Below are 18,492 nucleotides of genomic sequence, written 5' to 3'. Positions count from 1 at the left end.
CAAGGAACAAGTAAGCAAGGAACAACCAGTGGGAGAATCAGCAGGGCTTTGGAAATTGTACAGGAGAAACTGAATGAAGATCAGGAGATAAAATTACCCTCTCTTTTTAAGGATGTTGTGGGTGAGCATCTCTTGGGGTTAGCTCCCCCCACTCCCATACTCATTGTATCTCTCTCAGTTCCAGCGTTTGCCCTTTTATATTCTCTCACTGTCTTTCATTCTTGGAATAGAAACCATCCATGATTCTTGTCCTGCCCTAATCTTTCGCCTATTGTTGTTTTCCCCCTATCTCCCTTGTTGCAGGTCCTTTCACTCTCTGGGGGACTGTAGATGCCCTGTCCATGGGGTTCCTCATTAATATGATCACCTGATCCTGATGCAGATCTGTCCCACCACTTGAAGCTTTGAATTTCTTCTCCCACTTGCTATTATTGGTCCTTCCTGAGACTTGGAAAGTTGGGTCCCAGAACTTCAGGGGTCTCCACTTTGTCATATGTAAGTGGTATTTATTTATTCTGATGGTTTCTTTCAGGTTGGGTGAATAAGCTTGCTCCAGAGCAGGATGTCTCTGAAATGGATTCACCACAGGTAGTAAGAAAGAGATTCCAAGAGGATAAACCCCAGGATTGTATGCTTGAAGAAAAGTATGCATGTGAGAGCGTGAAGGGAAACTCTCCCAGAGAGACTCCTGGGCCATGCTTTTTCCAGCAAGGAGATTTTGGGCAAATAACTTTCATCCACAAGGAAGCACCTCCTGAAATGATTAGCCAAGAATATAATTTTGAGAAAAGTTTGCTTTTGACCTCAAGCCTTGTTACACATCTCAGGGTTTCTACAGAAGAGAGTCTCCATCAGTGGGACACAAGTAGCATACACACCAATGACATTTCAGGCCAAAGTAAATGCTCAACCCTCTCCACACGGACAAAGTCTTGGAAATGTAACGAATGTGGAAAAGCTTTTACTCAGAGCTCATCCCTTACCCAGCATCAGAGAACTCATACTGGAGAGAGACCCTATGCCTGTGAGGAGTGTGGGAAAGCCTTTAGTCGTAGTTCATTCCTTGTTCAGCATCAGAGAATTCACACTGGAGTGAAACCATACGGATGTGAGCAATGTGGGAAAGCATTTCGGTGTCGATCATTTCTTACTCAGCACCAGAGAATCCACACTGGAGAGAAACCTTATACGTGTAAAGACTGTGGGAATTCCTTCCGCAATCATTCACATCTCACCGAACACCAGAGAGTTCACACTGGCGAGAAACCTTACAAATGTAGCAGATGTGGGAAGGCATTCAATCAGAATACACACCTCATTCATCATCAGAGAATTCACACTGGTGAGAAACCTTATTTATGCAATGAATGTGGCTCCTGTTTTCGCAAACACTCAAATCTGACACAGCATCAGAGAATTCACATGGGGCAGAAACCCCATAAGTGTAATGAATGTGGGAAAACCTTCCAAACAAAGGCAAATCTCTCTCAGCATCAGAGAATTCATACTGGAGAGAAACCCTATCAATGTAAGGAATGTGGCAAAGCCTTTTGTCAGAGTCCGTCCCTCATTAAACACCTGCGGATCCACACTGGAGAGAAACCGTATAAATGTAAGGAGTGTGGCAAAGCTTTTACTCAGAGTACCCCGCTCACTAAACATCAGAGAATTCATACAGGGGAAAGGCCCTACAAGTGCAGCGAATGTGGCAAAGCCTTCATTCAGAGTATTTGCCTTATTCGGCATCAGAGAAGTCACACCGGAGAAAAGCCCTATAAGTGCAATGAGTGTGGGAAGGGCTTCAATCAGAATACCTGCCTCACTCAGCATATGAGAATTCATACTGGAGAGAAGCCCTATAAATGCAAAGAATGCGGGAAAGCCTTTGCTCACAGCTCCTCTCTGACTGAGCACCACAGGACTCACACCGGAGAGAAGCTCTATAAGTGCAGTGAGTGTGAGAAGACCTTCCGCAAGTACGCTCACCTGAGTGAACATTACAGGATTCACACTGGCGAGAAGCCTTATGAATGCATTGAATGTGGAAAGTTCTTCAGACACAGTTCAGTCCTTTTCAGACATCAGAAACTTCACAGTGGTGAATGAATCTGACGTTAGGTTATGGCAGTTTCTCAAGAAATAGTGGCCAGGAATCTGGCTGAGGAGAGCAGGGCGGGCCGAGTTCCTGGAGGGAAGCACAGAGCAGCCGTTGATGCTGCACTCAGAAGAGTATTTCCAGAAATGTAGAGTGTAGAGCCTACTCCACGTGACTGGGAGTCCAGGGCAGACAGGAAGTCCCCGCTTCTCTGCTAAATCCTTGCTGCTCGCTACCCTCTCTCCCATTTGTCTCCGTTGAGGTCTCATGTTCCCCTTAGAGCACACTCCTGCCCACTTTCCCGAATTGTCATGTGGGGTCACTGACCGGTACTGTGGAGAAGGCGGCCTCTAGGGGCCGAGGCAGCTCCCACCGTGCTGCTGCGGGAGCCTGCCCACTCTGGGAGCGGTCCCATAAAGGGGCACAATCCTTGTTCGCTTCGCATTAAGGGGATATGGGGCAAGAACTGGGGTGCGCTCTACAGTTATGTTGGTAAAGGAGGTTTTTCCTGATCCTTTTAAGCTGGAGAAAGAAATAGGAGGCCAAGAGAGACTTGAATGATAATCAGTTTGTGGAATCATATTTGCTCAGAGGGCCATGAAGAGGACGGCCCAGCCTCTGTCCCTGTAGAATAGAGGCTCACCCAGTTTGAAAGTGGCCTGTGCTGGGCTGGGGTCATAAAAGGCCACAGGACAGGAAACCTGCATGTGATTGAGCATTTATACGCTTCTGCCCTGGACTGAGGTATTCACCTGTCCCTTGTACATTCACATGGGTCACTGGTTCACGGGGACTGGGGGAGAGGGACCAATGAGATCTAGTGTCCAAACAAAATGGAACTCCTTGTTTGCCCTTGTGTGTGAGAGAGCATTAGTGAAGAGGGAGACAGCCTCTGAGGTTGGCTGCAGTGGGGTTGCTGTCCCAGACCTTAAGAGAGAGTTGATCACTGTGGCTGGGAGGGCTAGGTTTCATGTGATTATGCCATTGATGGCTATAACGTAGATTTGTTAGATCTTAGATGTTACTATATTTATTGGGCTTATCTTTTTTCTGGATTTTACCCTTACCTGCCAATTAGGAATTTCTAGGAAAACACTTCTCATGGGCTAAATTTGGAAAGTGTTTTAGAAATGATTACCTCTTTTTCAAATCCCTGAAAAAGGGATTTGCACAGTCCTCATTCCATATTCTCATACTTGCAGATAGTTCTGAGTTTCTCTCAGTTGCCAGCCCACTCTGTGCACAATCACTCCAGCTTGGCCCCAGACCTAGGAATTGGCCCCTTCCTCAGTCTCTCCTCTTCCTGGGTCTTCACATCCAGTCAACCACTATATGCTGTTGACGTAATCTCCTATATCTATCTGGAAGCCATCTTCACTGCTATTACTTTTCAGTTTATTTCCTAGACGATTTCCCTACTTTCTAACCATTCTTAAGTTTCTTACCATGTTAGGCCATCTTTCCCATTTCTTCTGGATGGTCTCTGTAAGACAACTAAGGAAGCTCCAATCCCTCAGAATAAAGTTCTAGCCCCTTCCAGAGGTGGCAGAGGCCCCTCATATAGCCCATGCACAAAGCACCATTCTCAGCTGCCATTCCCTGCCTTGCACATTCCTGTGGTTCTCCATCACCACTGGGCTCTGCTTTGGCACCTCTGCACACCCTGTTCCTATTACCTTGAAAACCTTCCCTGCTTCGACTTGACTGGAAAGCTCTGTTTGTTGCAAATGTGCTCAGGCAACGTTGCCTCATGCTGTCTCTGACCTCATCTATTAAACTATTTCAGTGTTTTCTGTCATTTTATTTTCATGTTATATACATTGTAATGGCTTGTTTACAAATACTTCTGTTCCCACCAAAGTGTCAGCTCCTTCAGGCCAGGAGCCATGTGATTATTTATTTATCTTTTACCTCAACTAAATATATTGATGCAGACATTCCTCCATGCCAACATGTGACTCAGGTCCACAGGTTCTAACAGAAAGGAGGTATGGTGAGTACATGAGCGTGTCCATAAATTATTTGCAAGGAGCAGTAATTCTGAACCTTTCTCCAAGGTACACAGTGTGGAGTTGTATTAATCTGAAGGTCCCATAAGAAGAAATATTTTGTAACAGACTTTTTGTTTTGCTACAAATTCGGCATTTAAATATCCTATCACAGTTTAACAAGATTTTTTCAGATTTGTTGTCAGGGCCAGTAGGAAGAGGGAAATGTATGCGGATGTAGAAGCATAGCTGTGTCCACTGAAACTCCCGTGAAGGACGCAGGAGCTGAGCAATGATGCTAGATGACGCTGGCCCAGCAGTAAAGCAGTTGAACTTCGAGTTTCCATCATGGAAGCACTTTGGCTCTAGAATGATAAGGAACTGGAATGTGTTGTTTATTCAAAATGTGTGAAAATTTAATCAGTGACTTCAGAAAGACACAGGAGATGAGGCCACATCGGATCCTCAAAACAACAAAAGGGAAAAGAGGTGGTTGGACTTGCCAAGGTCACATACCTAGGACGTGTTAAGTGAGATTGAAATTGGTGTACTTTCTCTCTGCAGATTCTCTTTATTGGTTGTGCCTCTACTCCATGATGCTTTAAATAACACAAGTGTATTGACCACTTAAGGCTCCAGTCTTACCCTATTCTGAGAATGGGAGGAGCGCCTGTTAGATCAAGAACATTTTTGCCCTTCAGAACCAGAACTTCTGGCATGTAAGTGAGAGTGAAAAGTGATTGCATTATGACCTTGCCTGCCTTCCTGCATAATGCAGAAATCTAGCTTTCATCTCAGGTTGCTACCATTTTACTCCCCTTCAGCTGCTGGTCACAGGGGGGCTAAGTCATTTTAGTTTTGTGAAGTGATTTTCGTGTCCATCCTTCCCATTTTCCACCTTGAGTCATATTCCTGTTTTTAGTGACCTGCTCTGCCAAGGGTACCCCCACCCCCACCTACCTGCCAGGGTTAGTTTCCACACTGCAGAGCCTGCTGATTTAGATATTCTTTGCAGCCTAACAGAAAAATGAATAGATGTAGGCACTATGGCCTGTGAGATATTAGGGCTGGAGAGAAGATCTTGCTATCTGATTTCAAAGAAGTGCTGAGATGGTGACACTGGTAAAAAGGCAATCTCAATATTGTTTCCTGGCATGTCAGCAAAGAACTGTAGAAAGGGTGTTTTTTTAGATGAAAGTGGTTAGTTCTGGTCTCAGTCTGTGGTATCTGCGTACCTGATTTCAGCTCCTAAATTAGGGACTCCATTTTGGGAAAACAGCCCGTGTGAAATATTGAGCAAGTTACTTTTCTGTTGCATCTCATTCATTTATTCAAGTATTTCCTCTGTGCCTGCTGCTGCACAATAGGGATATGATTATAAGTACAAAGCCCTACTTTCCTGACCTTGCAGATTTGTAGGAATGCTCAGAAATGGATCAGGTGACCTGTTGCCCATGCCTTCACCCTCGGAATACACCTGTTCAGATGAGCCTTTATGTGCAAATATTTTCTGAATAAAATCCAAGATCTTGGTGTTTCGCAAAAGGGGGACAGGCTAGCCTGAATGCTGGCAAGGTCACAGAAGCCAATGCAGAACCACGGGGACTGGCTGGAGCCGCGATTTGAGGAATATGACAGGGACGAACATTTACTGAACCTTTTTTTAAGCACCAGACTTTCTTGGTAGTGTATAGGAATTAAGTGCATCATTCCTCACAACAACCCTACGATATTTGGTACCATTGCCATCTGTTTATGTGAGGAGACACGCACAGAGGTAAGGCTATTTGTCTAGGTCCCCACAGTGAGATTCTGGGATTTAAGCCTAAAGCAGAGCTCTTGTTCTTTTGGCCAATTGTTGAACAGACACCGAAGCAATAAGCTGTTCAGTATTCCTGCCAGGAGGCCAATTTTCTGGCAGGTGAGAATGTAAGGAAGGTTGAGGCCAGCATTGTGAATTAACTCATAGTAAGAGGTCCTTGTTGTCTGCCACCACCCTAACTTCCATTCAGCTCCTTACCAAGGGAAGGGGCATTTTGACATGGGTGTGTGGACTCGCTGGCACTGGGTTCCTGGGCTGGGCACCAAAACTCCAGGCTCTAGCGGAGGGACCACCGAGATAAAGCTGCTCCTGCCTTCCTAGAGCGGAGACGCAGTGGTTATTGACTGTGGCGTGGCCTGATGACGTCGCACCAGCCGTGTACGTCTGTGACTTGCTCTGGATCACCCTGAGGCCACCGAGCATCATCAGTGTGTTGGTGGTCCCCTGGGGAACCACGCTGAGTAGTGTTTACCCAGCCAGTCTGCGGCAGTGCCTTGGAAGCTGTGGCTGGTGGACTGCAGTGCCTCTTCCTTCAAGATGAGCAGGAGTCTTTGGAGCGGAGGCCCAGGGATGGGCACCAGCTCCTGCCAGAGAGGGAAGGGAGAAAGCTGTTCCAAGTGCCCTGGGCTGGGGAGTAGGGAGATCTATGTTCCATTTCTATGTATTTGATCAAGCAAGTGAAGTTCTGGGCACTACTTCACTTTCTGGTTTCCCGAAGCAAATGCTGTTCCTTGCTTTGCCAATTGAAAAAGTTGTGCATTTTGAACCAGTATACTGTATGTGAGTTATCTTCCTTTCGTTAGGTTTTTATGCAACAATAGGTACTGTATGAAGACATATGGACTCAATAATGACTTAACAACAGGTAGTATTTATTGAATGCTTACCTGCCAGTATTCTTCTTTTTTTTTTTTTCATTTTTCTGAAGCTGGAAACGGGGAGAGACAGTCAGACAGACTCCCGCATGCGCCCGACCGGGATCCACCCGGCACGCCCACCAGGGGCGACGCTCTACCCAGCAGGGGGCGATGCTCTGCCCATCCTGGGCGTCGCCATGTTGCGACCAGAGCCACTCTAGCGCCTGAGGTAGAGGCCACAGAGCCATTCCCAGCGCCCGGGCCATCTTTGCTCCAATGGAGCCTTGGCTGCGGGAGGGGAAGAGAGAGACAGAGAGGAAAGCGCGGTGGAGGGGTGGAGAAGCAAATGGGCGCTTCTCCTGTGTGCCCTGGCTGGGAATCGAACCCGGGTCCTCCGCACGCTAGGCCGACGCTCTACCGCTGAGCCAACTGGCCAGGGCCATAGTATTCTTCTAATTACTTATTTCTGCATCCTTACAACCGTATGAAGTAGTTATTGTCTCCATTTTACATTTGAAAAACACTGGAGGTTAGAGAAATGGTGCCATGAGGGACATTCCAGATCTCTCCCCTTGAAATTTCAACAAATTCAACAACTAAACACAGAAAAAGTATGTCAGAAGCACCTGAAATATACACACACCAGACAAGGGTATGATTGGGCAAAGAGGTGGCTAAAATGTATAACCCACTCTGAAGGAAATAAGACGGAGAATGGGGTACTTTGCTTTCTTCGCTGATATGAGGAAGGGGCGCTTTTGTTTGGAGCCAAAGGAAGTGGAAGGTCTGAGGCAGAAAGGAAGGAGCTGAGTCAGGGTAGGTGCTCAAACAGAATAAAGAACATGCCGGCACTGCCTGAGATCGCGGATGTGGGGCGTGTGTACAGGCGGCAGGCTCAACCTAGAATTGCCAGTGCCAGGTGCCCGTTTGAGCTAGCTGCTGCCAGCATTTTTGTGCATACCCGGCTTCACGGTCACTGGGGGTGTGTGAGTGGCTCGTGCGCACGTGGGCTGAATACTTAGCCCAAGATTATCAGCACTAGGCACCTGCGTGGGCTGTTTCCAGTGTCTTTGTGCATTCCCGGCTCCACGATCACCGGCACTGGGCACGCGCATGGGCCAAAACCGTTGGCCTGAGACTGCCTGGGCTGGGCACCTCTGTGGGCCAATGCAGGTGTCTGAGTGCATTCATGGCTCTGACTGAGATCACAGGCACTGGGAGCCTGAGTGGGCGGGTGCAATGCTGTGTGCAATGCTGGAGTCGTGGAAGATAGACATACACATGGCTTACTGTGGGCTACCAAACAGTGTATGAGGGAGAAGCCTGTGGAGATTCGACCCATGGTGTGCTGAGGCATGCTAGACCTGCCCATGGGCCCATAGAAAGGTTCTTGATATACAATCAGCTCCCAGCCCTGCTTGCTCTAGCTGGTGGCTCTAGCTGACACTGCCTTACCCACCAAGAACTGTGCTTTGAGCGGTGCTGTCCTTAGAACCTCTTGCTCTGCAGACAGTGGCTGGGGCAACCTCACTGCTAAGTCCCTAGGCTGCCAGCTCAGGTGGGAGTGACGTGGGGAGAAGCACCTGGAAAACTGAGATTGGCTTGTTAGAGCTGTAAAGCCCTAACAAGCCCTGACTACCAAAGGGACTGAGGCCCAGCCTATGTCAATGCCACAGCGACACACCAGCATACCTCTGCCCAAGAGCCCCACAGAGGCAAAACTTGTAGTACAGTGCCACCTGATGGAAAAAAAGGGAAGAAATTAACTCTCAAAAACAGGACAAAATGACCTTTTTATAACTATTTTTTTCATTTTGGTCATTTTATCTCCTTTTTCTTTGTTCCTTTTCCCTTTGAACTTCATTATCCATAGTTGTTATATTTTTCATTCATGTTTTTTTGTGAGGATTTCATTTCAGAAACCTTTACTTTTGGGGGAGTTCCTTTTATTTTTCTCTCCTCTCTTCCCATATCTTCTCCTTTCTCTTTTTATTCTTTTTTTAAATTTTTCTCTCATTCGATCATCATTTATCATCAAATTATTATATTTTGGGCTCATATTTTTCTTTGTGGCATTTTGTTTGTTTTTTACTTCATTTTTTCTCTGTCATTTTCCCTCAGTTCCTGCTCCCTGTTCTCTGTATTTTTTGTTCCACTTATCATTATAGAATTTTCGTTTTTTCCACTGTATTTTTTCAATTTTATTTTATATTTTAATTATCTCTTATTAGTGTTATTAACAATACCACTCTAAAATACCATTAAGGAAAAAGAAATCAAATATGGATACAAAAAACAAGAGATGTAGCTCAGATCGATGATGAAAAATCTCTAGAAAACAATTTAATTTACTTGGAAATCTTGTAGTTAAATGATAGAGAATTCAAAATTGAAGTCCTAAAAATAGTGAAATACAAGAAAGCTTGGAAAGGCAATTTAGAGAGCTCGAAAAACAATTTAATGAACAAAAAGAATACTTCACCAAGGAAATTGAAACCATAAAAAGGAACCAGAGATGAAAAACTCAATACATGAACTGAAAAATGAAGCTTAGCTAATAGAACAGGCCACATAGAGGAGAGAATTAATGACATAGAAGACAGGCAATTAGAGGTACTACAGAGAGAAGAGACCCACGAATTTAAAAAAAATAGGAATTGTCTGACTCCATCAAAAAGAACCACATAAGAATATTGGGTATGTCAGAAGAAGAGAGAGAAAAAAGAATGGAGAACACAAACAAATTATCGATGAGAACTTCCCAAGCCTGTGGAATTAGAGCCTTGAATCCAAGAAGCAAACAGAACATGGAGTTACCTTAGCCCAAACAGACCTACTCCAACACACATCGTAATAAAATTATCACAGACCAATGACAAAGAAAAAATCCTCAAGCAATCATCAGAATACTCAGCAGAAACTCTACAAGCCAGAAGAGATTGTACCCCAATATTTAAAGTACTGAAAGAGAGGAACTTCCAGATAAACACATCCATCAAAGCTATCTTTCAAATATGAAGGGGAAATAAAAACATTCACAGATCTAGAGAAAGACAAGTGAATTTATCACCGGAAAACCCCCACTTCACAGGAAATACTGAAGGGGGTTATCCAACCAGAAACAAAGAACAAAACAAAACAAAATCACAAATAGAACTGGCCGGTTGGCTCAGCGGTAGAGCGTCGGCCTGGGTTCGAATCCCGGCCAGGGCACATAGGAGAAGCGCCCCATTTGCTTCTCCACCCTCACCCCCTCCTTCCTCTCTGTCTCTCTCTTCCCCTCCCGCAGCCGAGGCTCCATTGGAGCAAAGATGGCCCGGGCGCTGGGGATGGCTCCTTGGCCTCTGCCCCAGGCGCTAGAGTGGCTCTGGTCGCGGCAGAGCAATGCCCCGGAGGAGCAGAGCATCGCCCCCTGGTGGGCAGAGCGTCGCCCCTGGTGGGTGTGCCGGGTGGATCCCGGTCGGGTGCATGCGGGAGTCTGTCTGACTGTCTCTCCCCGTTTCCAGCTTCAGAGAAAAAAAAAAAAAAAAAAAAAAAATCGCCTGACCTGTGGTGGCGCAGTGGATAAAGCGTCGACCTGGAAATGCTGAGGTTGCCGGTTCGAAACCCTGGGCTTGCCTGGTCAAGGCACATATGGGAGTTGATGCTTCCAGCTCCTCCCCCCTTCTCTCTCTCTGTCTCTCTCTCCTCTCTCTTCCTCTCTGTCTCTCTCCTCTCTAAAAATGAATAAATAAAAAAATAAAAAAAAAACAGAAAAAAAAAATCACAAATAAACGCTCTAACAAGATCACAATATAAACAAGAATAAATTGTGATAAACAAAAAAGGGGAGTGGACAAAATTAGCAGTAGCAAAGGAGGATGGAATGCAGAAGCACTCATGAAATACTGAACTACAATTAATATGATATATATTCTTTTAATTACCTAATCGTAACCACCCCTGAAAAAACCACTACACATGGCTTTAAAAAAGAAGAAACAGAGGAAAGAAGTATGGAATACAACCAAACAAAAACAAATGACAGAAAAACAAAAGAGAAGAACCAAACAAGAAACAGAGCTATCAGAAAGCAATATATATGGTCTACCGGAAAGTTCTGTTCATTTTTGGAACAAAATACACATATTTCTTACCATCAATAAACTTTATTAAATAATATAATTGCTATTATTAATGATTTCTTGCCAGTGTGAGGGCAATTTGTATATCCCATTTTTGAAAAATGTTTTACCTTTTGATGCGAAAAATTGAACCAGTGCTTGTTTGATACCTTCTTCATTTTTGAATTTTTTGCCCTTCAAAAAATTTTGTAAGGACAAAAACAAGTGATAGTCGGAGGGTACTAAGTCTGGGGAATATGGTGGATGCAACAGAATTTCCCAGCCTAGTTCTGCAATTTTTTGATGAGTCCCCAAAGCAGCATGTGGCCTGGCTCATTATCATGATGCAGTATGATGTTCTTCCTATTGAACATCGCCCGCCTCTTTTCTTGGACTGCTGTCTTTAAATTATCCAGTTGCTGACAATACTTCTCCGAAGTGAGCTTTTTGTTTGGTTTAAAAAGCTCATAATGTATTGGTCCTCGAATGTCCCACCATATACACAACATTCTCTTATTCAGAGTCAAATTTGGTTTAGTGGTGGAAGGGCTAGGTTTTCCGGGTTCACAATATGCCCTTTTCCTTACGATGTTTTCGTAGGTAATCCACTTTTAATCCCCAGTTATCATCTGGTTCAAGAAGGGCTTGATTTTGTTCCAAGCAAGCAGAGATGTGCATATGACGACTCAATCATTCAAATTCTTCTGACTTAATTCACGTGGCACCCACCTTGAATATTTCCACACCAATCCTGTCTTCCGAATATGGTCCAAAATGGTTTGCTGAGCTGAATTAAGCCTTCCTGTGATCTCCAATGTTGTCAGAAAAGGATCTTCTCCAACATAGTCTTAACAACATCGTCATTGATCAAAGATGGTCGCCCAGAACGTGGCTTATCAGAAAGGTTGAAATCACCTGTTTCAAATTTATCAAACCATCTTCTGCATGTCCTATCAGAAACTGTACCTTCACCAAACACTTTCAATAAATTTTTACATGCTTCTGTAGCATTTCTTCCTTGTTGAAATTCGTAAAAATACAGTGGCATAAATGAACTTTATCAGCAGCCATGCGTACACTATCGCTTCACATATAAGACTAACGTGAATCAACTTTTAGTTAATTTGCTACATCAGTGTGTATACATTAAGTGATAAAAATAGAGAGGCACACATGTACCAAATAAACATGTGCTTACGTGTTGAAACTTGTGATAGAAATGGATAGAACTTTCTGGTAGACCTGATATAAAATGGCAATAGGAAACCCTCAAGTGTCAATAATTACATTAAATGTAAATGGATTGAACTCACCAATAAAAAGACACAGAGTAGTAGAGTGGATCAAAAATGAAAATCCAACTGTACGCTGCCTTCAAGAAACACATCTAAGCTACAAGGATAAAAACAAATTCAAAGTGAAAGGTGGGAAAATGATTCTCCAAGCAAATAACATCCAAAGAAAAGCAGCTGTAGCCATACTCATATCTAACAATGCTGACTACAAGACAGAAAAGATAATCAGAAACAAAGGTGGTCATTTCATAATGACAAAGGAGAGACTGAAACAAGAAGACAATACTTCTTAATATATATGTACCAAATCAAGGAGCACCAAAGTATATAAGACATCGACTAACTGATCTATAAATAAGAACTGACAAAAATACAATCATACTTGAATACACCGCTGATGGTTCTAGATCGTTCTTCCAAACAGAAAATCAATAAAGAAATATTGGCCTTAAATGAAACACTAGAAAAATTGGATATAATACACATCTACAGGACATTTTATCCCAAAATGTCAGAGTATATATTTTTCTCCAGTGTACATGGAACAGTCTCAAGAATTGACCATATGTTGGGCCACAACACTAACATCGACAAATTCAGAAAGACTGAAATTATACCAAGCATATTCTCTGACCATAAAGCTTTGAAACTAGAATTCAACTACAAAAAAGAAACCCACAAAAATGTGGAAAATAACATACTTCTAAAAAATGAGTGGATCTAAGAAATAAAAGCAGAGATCGAAAGATACAAACAAATGAAAATGACAACAAGATACACTGGAATCTCCTGGATGCAACAAAAGCAGTAATAAGAGGAAAGTTCATATCACTACAGACTTATCCAAACAAACAAGACAGAGCCCAAGTAAACAACTTAACATCACATCTTAAGGAACTAGAAAAAGAACAAAGGAAACCCAAAGCCAGCAGAAGAAAGGAAATAATAAAAATCAGAGCTGAAATAAATGAAATAAACACAAAAACTGTAGAAAAAATTAAGGAGTTGGTTCTTTGAAAAGATCAACAAAATCAACAAACCCTTGGCAAGACTCACTAAGGAAAAAAGAGAAAGGACTCATAAGCAACATCCAAAATGAAAGAGGAGAAATTACCACAGAGATCATATATATACAAAGAATTATCATACAATACTACAGAAAACTATATGCCACCAAATTTAACAATCTATAAGAAATGGATAAATTCCTAGAATAATACAATCTTTCTAGACTGAGTCATGAAGAAGTAGATAGCCTAAACAGACTTATAAGCAGGAGGAATTAGAAACGAGTATCAAAAACCTCCCCAAAAATAAAAGTCCAGGACCAGATGGCTATACTAGTGAATTCTATCAAACATTCAATGAAAATTTGGTTCCTATTCTATTCAAAGTCTTCCAAAAAATTGAAGAAGCAATACTTCCAAACACATTTTTTTGAGGCCGACATAACCCTCATAGCAAAACTCTGCAAGAAGAACACAAAGAAAACTACAAACCAATATCTCTAATGAATACAGATGCAAAAATCCTAAACATAATACTAGCAAATCAAATACAACATCACATTACAAAAATAATTCACCATGATCAAGTAGGATTCGTCCCTGAATAACAAGAATGGTTCAACATACATAGAACAATTAAGGTAATATACCATATCAACAAAACAAAGAACAAAAACCACATGATCCTATCAATAGATCCAGAAAAGGCATTCGGTAAAGTACAACATCATTTTATGTTTAAAACACTCAACAAAATGGGTATAGAAGGAAAATATCTCAACATAATAATGGCTGTGAGAAATCAGCTGACATCATATTAAATGGCAAAAAACTGAAAACTTTTCCTCTAAAATCAAGAACAGGACAAGGTTGCCCTCTCTCCACTCCTATTCAATGTAGTGCTATAAGTTTTAGCCAGAGCAGTCAGACAAGAGAAAGAAATAAAAAGGCTTTTATATTGGGAAAGAAAAAGTAAAGGTTTCACTTTTTGCAGATGATATGATCCTGTACATAGAAAACCCCAAAGACTCCACAGAAAGACTATTAGAAACGATAAACTGCCTGACCAGACGGTGGCGCAGTGGATAGAGCGTCGAACTGGAACGTTAAGGATCCAGGTTGGCGACCCCGAGGTTGCCAGTTGAGCGTGGGCTCATCTGGTTTGAGCAAGGCTCACCAGCTTGAGCCCAAGGTCGTTGGCTCGAGCAAGGGGTCACTCGGTCTGCTGTAGCCCCCTGGTCAAGGCACATATGAGAAATCAATCAATGAACTACTAAGGAGCTGCTAGGAAGATTTTGGCTTCACACAGAGTCAGTCTTATTTTCCTGAAATCCCTCTGATTGTGGGAAAGTAACTGCTGGGGTGTTTCCCTGATGTTAACTCATTCTCGAGAGGTGATCCCATTCCTTGACAAACAGTTGCTGCTCAATTTGTACCTTTCAAATAAATAATGGAAAACCACCATCAATCAAAGATGAACCAGAAGGACTTGATTTGAGATTTTGTTCTCCATCTGTGTTTTAGAATAAAATATCACAATGTTGGTACTAGAAGAAACTTTAGTTTTCTAGTTTTTCCATTTATTTTCACAGGAAAAAAAAAACACCACAGTTGAAATTGAGTGATTTGCTTAAGGTCAATGAACAAGTTAGTGGTACAGTGGAGACTAGAATCCAGACCTCTTCGCTCAGTCCAGGGCTTGTCTCCCTGTCCTCTACTGTAGCCCTACTGTCTTTGACTTTTGAGGTCAGTGGCTTCTCTTCTAGACTGGAGTGGGGGCTTTGGGCTACAACATTAGGGAAGAATTTTTACCCCAGGATGCTTAGTTACTTAGGAGCACCTGCCCTCTTTGTGCAGTCACGTTTCTCTGAAATCTACATACTCACTGACCTTTTTGTCCATGATAATCTTCTAAAAAAACAGTATTTTTCTTCCTTCTTTTGCTGGGGTTGGGGTTGTTTCTTCCATCTCTCCTTGATATTTTGTTGTTACTATATAGGAGTGCCAGTTTTTTGTGTATTGATTTTGTATCCTGAAACTTTACTGTATTTGTTTAGTTTCTAATAGTCTTTGGTGGAGTCTTTAGAGTTTTTAAAATATAGAATCATTTCATCTAGAAATTATTTTATTTAGACTTAAAATAGTCATTTGGGGCCCTGGCTGGTTGGTTCAGTGGATCGAGTGTTGGCCTAGCATGCGGATGTCCCAAGTTCGCTGCCTGGTCAAAGCACACATAAGAAGTAACCATTTACTTCTCTTCTGCTCCCTCTCCCCCTTCTCTCTCTCAGCTTGGTTTGAGCATCAGTCCTGGGCGCTGAGGATAGCTCAGTTGATTTGAGCATCTGCACCAGACCAGGGTTGCCAGGTGGATCCCTGTTGGGGCACGTTGGGCAAATAAGTTTGTAAAATCAGTATTGTTAAAAGTAGCCGCTTCTTATGTGATGATGCTACCACGTGATAGTACTGATTGCCTTTCTGCTTGGGAAAGGGCTTGTTTATGCTTACCTGTCCTGGAGGAGGGATTGTCCTGCCAAAGTTTTAAAAGGAGGAGCTAGGAGGCCATTTTGGAAGACCACATTCTTGCAGGGGAGAGAGGCCATGTGGTGTTTGGAGAGAAAGCAGCAAGATGGAGGTGTGCAGATGGGGAAAAGGAGGTGACTGAAAACTGGTGGTGGGGGCCTTTGATTCAAGGAAAACTCGGATGTGTCAGTAGCTTTGTGAGTATTGAGTGAGTGGGTTTTGGTGCCCGTATGTTTGTTTTTACTCACCAAATGTGAGGCTAGAAAAAGAAAATGGCCCACCAGTTCATGGTTCTATTGTCTCTATATGATCTATCCAAATCAAATGTGAACCTGCACAAGCCAGGTGGCTGTGGTGATGACCGTGGCTACTGGACTTACAGGGGCACATGCGGGAGCCTGTCTCTCTGTCTCCCCTCTCACATAAAAAAAAATACAATTATTTGGTTATGGATGGGATACTCCTGGGTTCCCCTGAATCCAGAGTATGAAAGAAGTAGGCGGACAATTTATGGGTGCTCTGTCTCCTCCCTTTGTGCCTCAGATTCCTGCTCTTCCCTAAGAGGAGAGTAGTCCCAGGATACAAACCTGTGTCACTGTGTTCCTAATAGCTTGTCTCTGGATAAGTGAAATCAAACTAGAGAGCCCAGGATAAGTAGTTATAGGGGTGCTCATTCGGCAGCAGTGGCAGACTGGTGGGACCTACCAGCGATCACTGTAACTAAACTCCAGACTGAAAACACAGAACCACCCAGAAACTGGACCATCTTATTCAATTCAGAGTGGCCTATTGTGGAAGAAGGCTGTGTTGTAATTGGTTGTAAGACAGATCAGAAAGTGCATTAATTTTTTTGTCATGTTCTTCAACTGTAGCAAAACTACCCCACCCCCCGCAGTCATCTGGTGGAACACATTGAAAGCACTATGAACTGCTAAATATGTATAAAGCCTTAATGGTATAGTGATCAGGTCTGGGAAAACTGATGGTAAATAATGGGAAGACCCACTGAAAGGTGATTGTTTCCTTAGAGAATATGCAGTGGGCTCCGGCCCTGTTTGGAACGAGAGGCTCAGTAATCACAGCTGCTCTTGTTGTGGCCATCAGAAAGCAATATGGAGCATGGGAGTATGTGCATTTGGTAAGAACAGTACTGAGTGAACTGTAACATCTTTAGATTGAGAACTGGTGACTAGATCATGACTATTTATGTTCTGAAGAATTCAGCCTAATCTAATATGTATATGTAATATATGCACATATATGTGTCTATGTGTGTATGTGCATTGAGAGGTGCCTGGGAGTCCATGCATCAAAATACCAACTATTTTCTCTGGGCAGTAAAATTTCAACTAGTTTCACTTTCATTTACTTAGTTCAGTTTAGTTTATTGATTTTAGATTTCAACATTCCTTATTTATTTATTTATTTAAGTTTAGTTTGTTGATTTTAGCCAGAAAGGGAGAGAGAGAGACAGGAACATCAATCTGTTCCTGTATGTGCCCTGACTGGGGATTGAACCAGCAACCACTGCACTTCAGGTGATGCTCAATGGAACTATCTGGCCAGGGCTCAACTAGTGTTTTGTTTTGTTTTTTAATTTTTTTAAACTGATTTTAGGGAGAGAGGAAGGGTAAGGGAGAGAGAAAGGAACATCTGTTCCTGCATGTGCTCTGACCAGGGATCGAACTGTTAACCTCTGCACATAAGTGCAGTTTGCCCTTTTTTTCACTAAAGACTTCTGGGAAGGAAATGGGTTTGTTTGGATGTGGTGGGGTAGTGATGGTTATAAAAAAATGACTATTTGGTCCTGCATACTTCTATATTATCTAAATATTTTAAGTGAGGATATATTTATGTATATTAGAAAACTACAATAAAAGGGAGCCTCAGAATAAGAATGTCTGTCTCCAGAATCATCCCGCGAAAAGGTTACTTTGATACGTGGTACCTGAGTATCCATCTCTGATTCTGTGCCTTTATTCAGGGCACTGGGGTCTTGGTTTGATGTCATTAGCATTGTCTAAATATCTCTTTATCTCTCTTTAATTCTGTTTTTCTCAAAGAGTGTTCTGATGACAATGATTTAGTTCCTACACAATTTTATTAAAGTGGAGAGAATGTGTTAACCAGTTGGACAGTAAGCATAAAATGTTTTCATTATCAATTAAAGTGACTTTCTGTTTTCTACATCATTCACCTTTAGAATTTTATTATATATATCAAATTCTGAAGCATTGATTTTTTGAAAAAATTGATTTTTTAGAGAGAAAGGGAGAGAGACACACAGGAACACGGATCTGTTTCTGTATGTGCCCTGACCAGGGAATGAACTGGCAACCTCTGTACTTCGGGATGGCGCTCTAACCAACAGAACTATGTGGCCAGGGCCAGGTTCTGGGGCATTTCTTTGGCTTCAAAGTTGAGAGCCAGACTCTGGACCATGATGCTATCGTGAGGTTACTGTCCAGAGGGTGCTTCTTCCCTAAGGACCATCTGCATCTTCTGTTGCTGCAAACAAAAGTCATCTTATTTTTTCAGTAAGCAGGACTCTAATTTTCAAACCTAGAGATTTTCCTAGGGGGAGAGCTATAGATACTGAATATTTTGGAGAAAAAGAGAGGTCCAAAGAGACACCTGTCCAGGTGAGTGAATAACAGACTAGTGAAATGGACCTAGTGAAAATTAAAGCCTGGATCACCTAGGAAATGTTGAGAGAGACTTCAGTTATCACTGGTCTGTCAAGATATTGCTGATAGGCAACCTAAAGAAATACAATTACTTTTAACCTATTTTTTGAGGAGTAAA

The 18,492-nt window shown here is 42.6% G+C and overlaps 1 protein-coding gene across 1 annotated transcript in view; it reads left to right on the top strand.

Annotated features, from left to right (window-relative positions):
* LOC136314316 (zinc finger protein 721-like) overlaps positions 1–18,492 on the top strand; it is a 46,725-nt gene that overhangs the window by 25,730 nt on the left and 2,503 nt on the right. The window contains 1 exon segment of the mRNA XM_066245050.1: positions 946–2,113. Within this exon segment, the coding sequence (XP_066101147.1) occupies positions 946–2,113 (1,168 nt within the window).

The sequence above is a fragment of the Saccopteryx bilineata genome, chromosome 10, assembly GCF_036850765.1.
Source record: "Saccopteryx bilineata isolate mSacBil1 chromosome 10, mSacBil1_pri_phased_curated, whole genome shotgun sequence".
NCBI classification, from domain to species: Eukaryota; Metazoa; Chordata; class Mammalia; order Chiroptera; family Emballonuridae; genus Saccopteryx; species Saccopteryx bilineata.
Note: the sequence above shows the minus strand (reverse complement) of the source record. Positions and strands in the feature narration are given on the sequence as shown.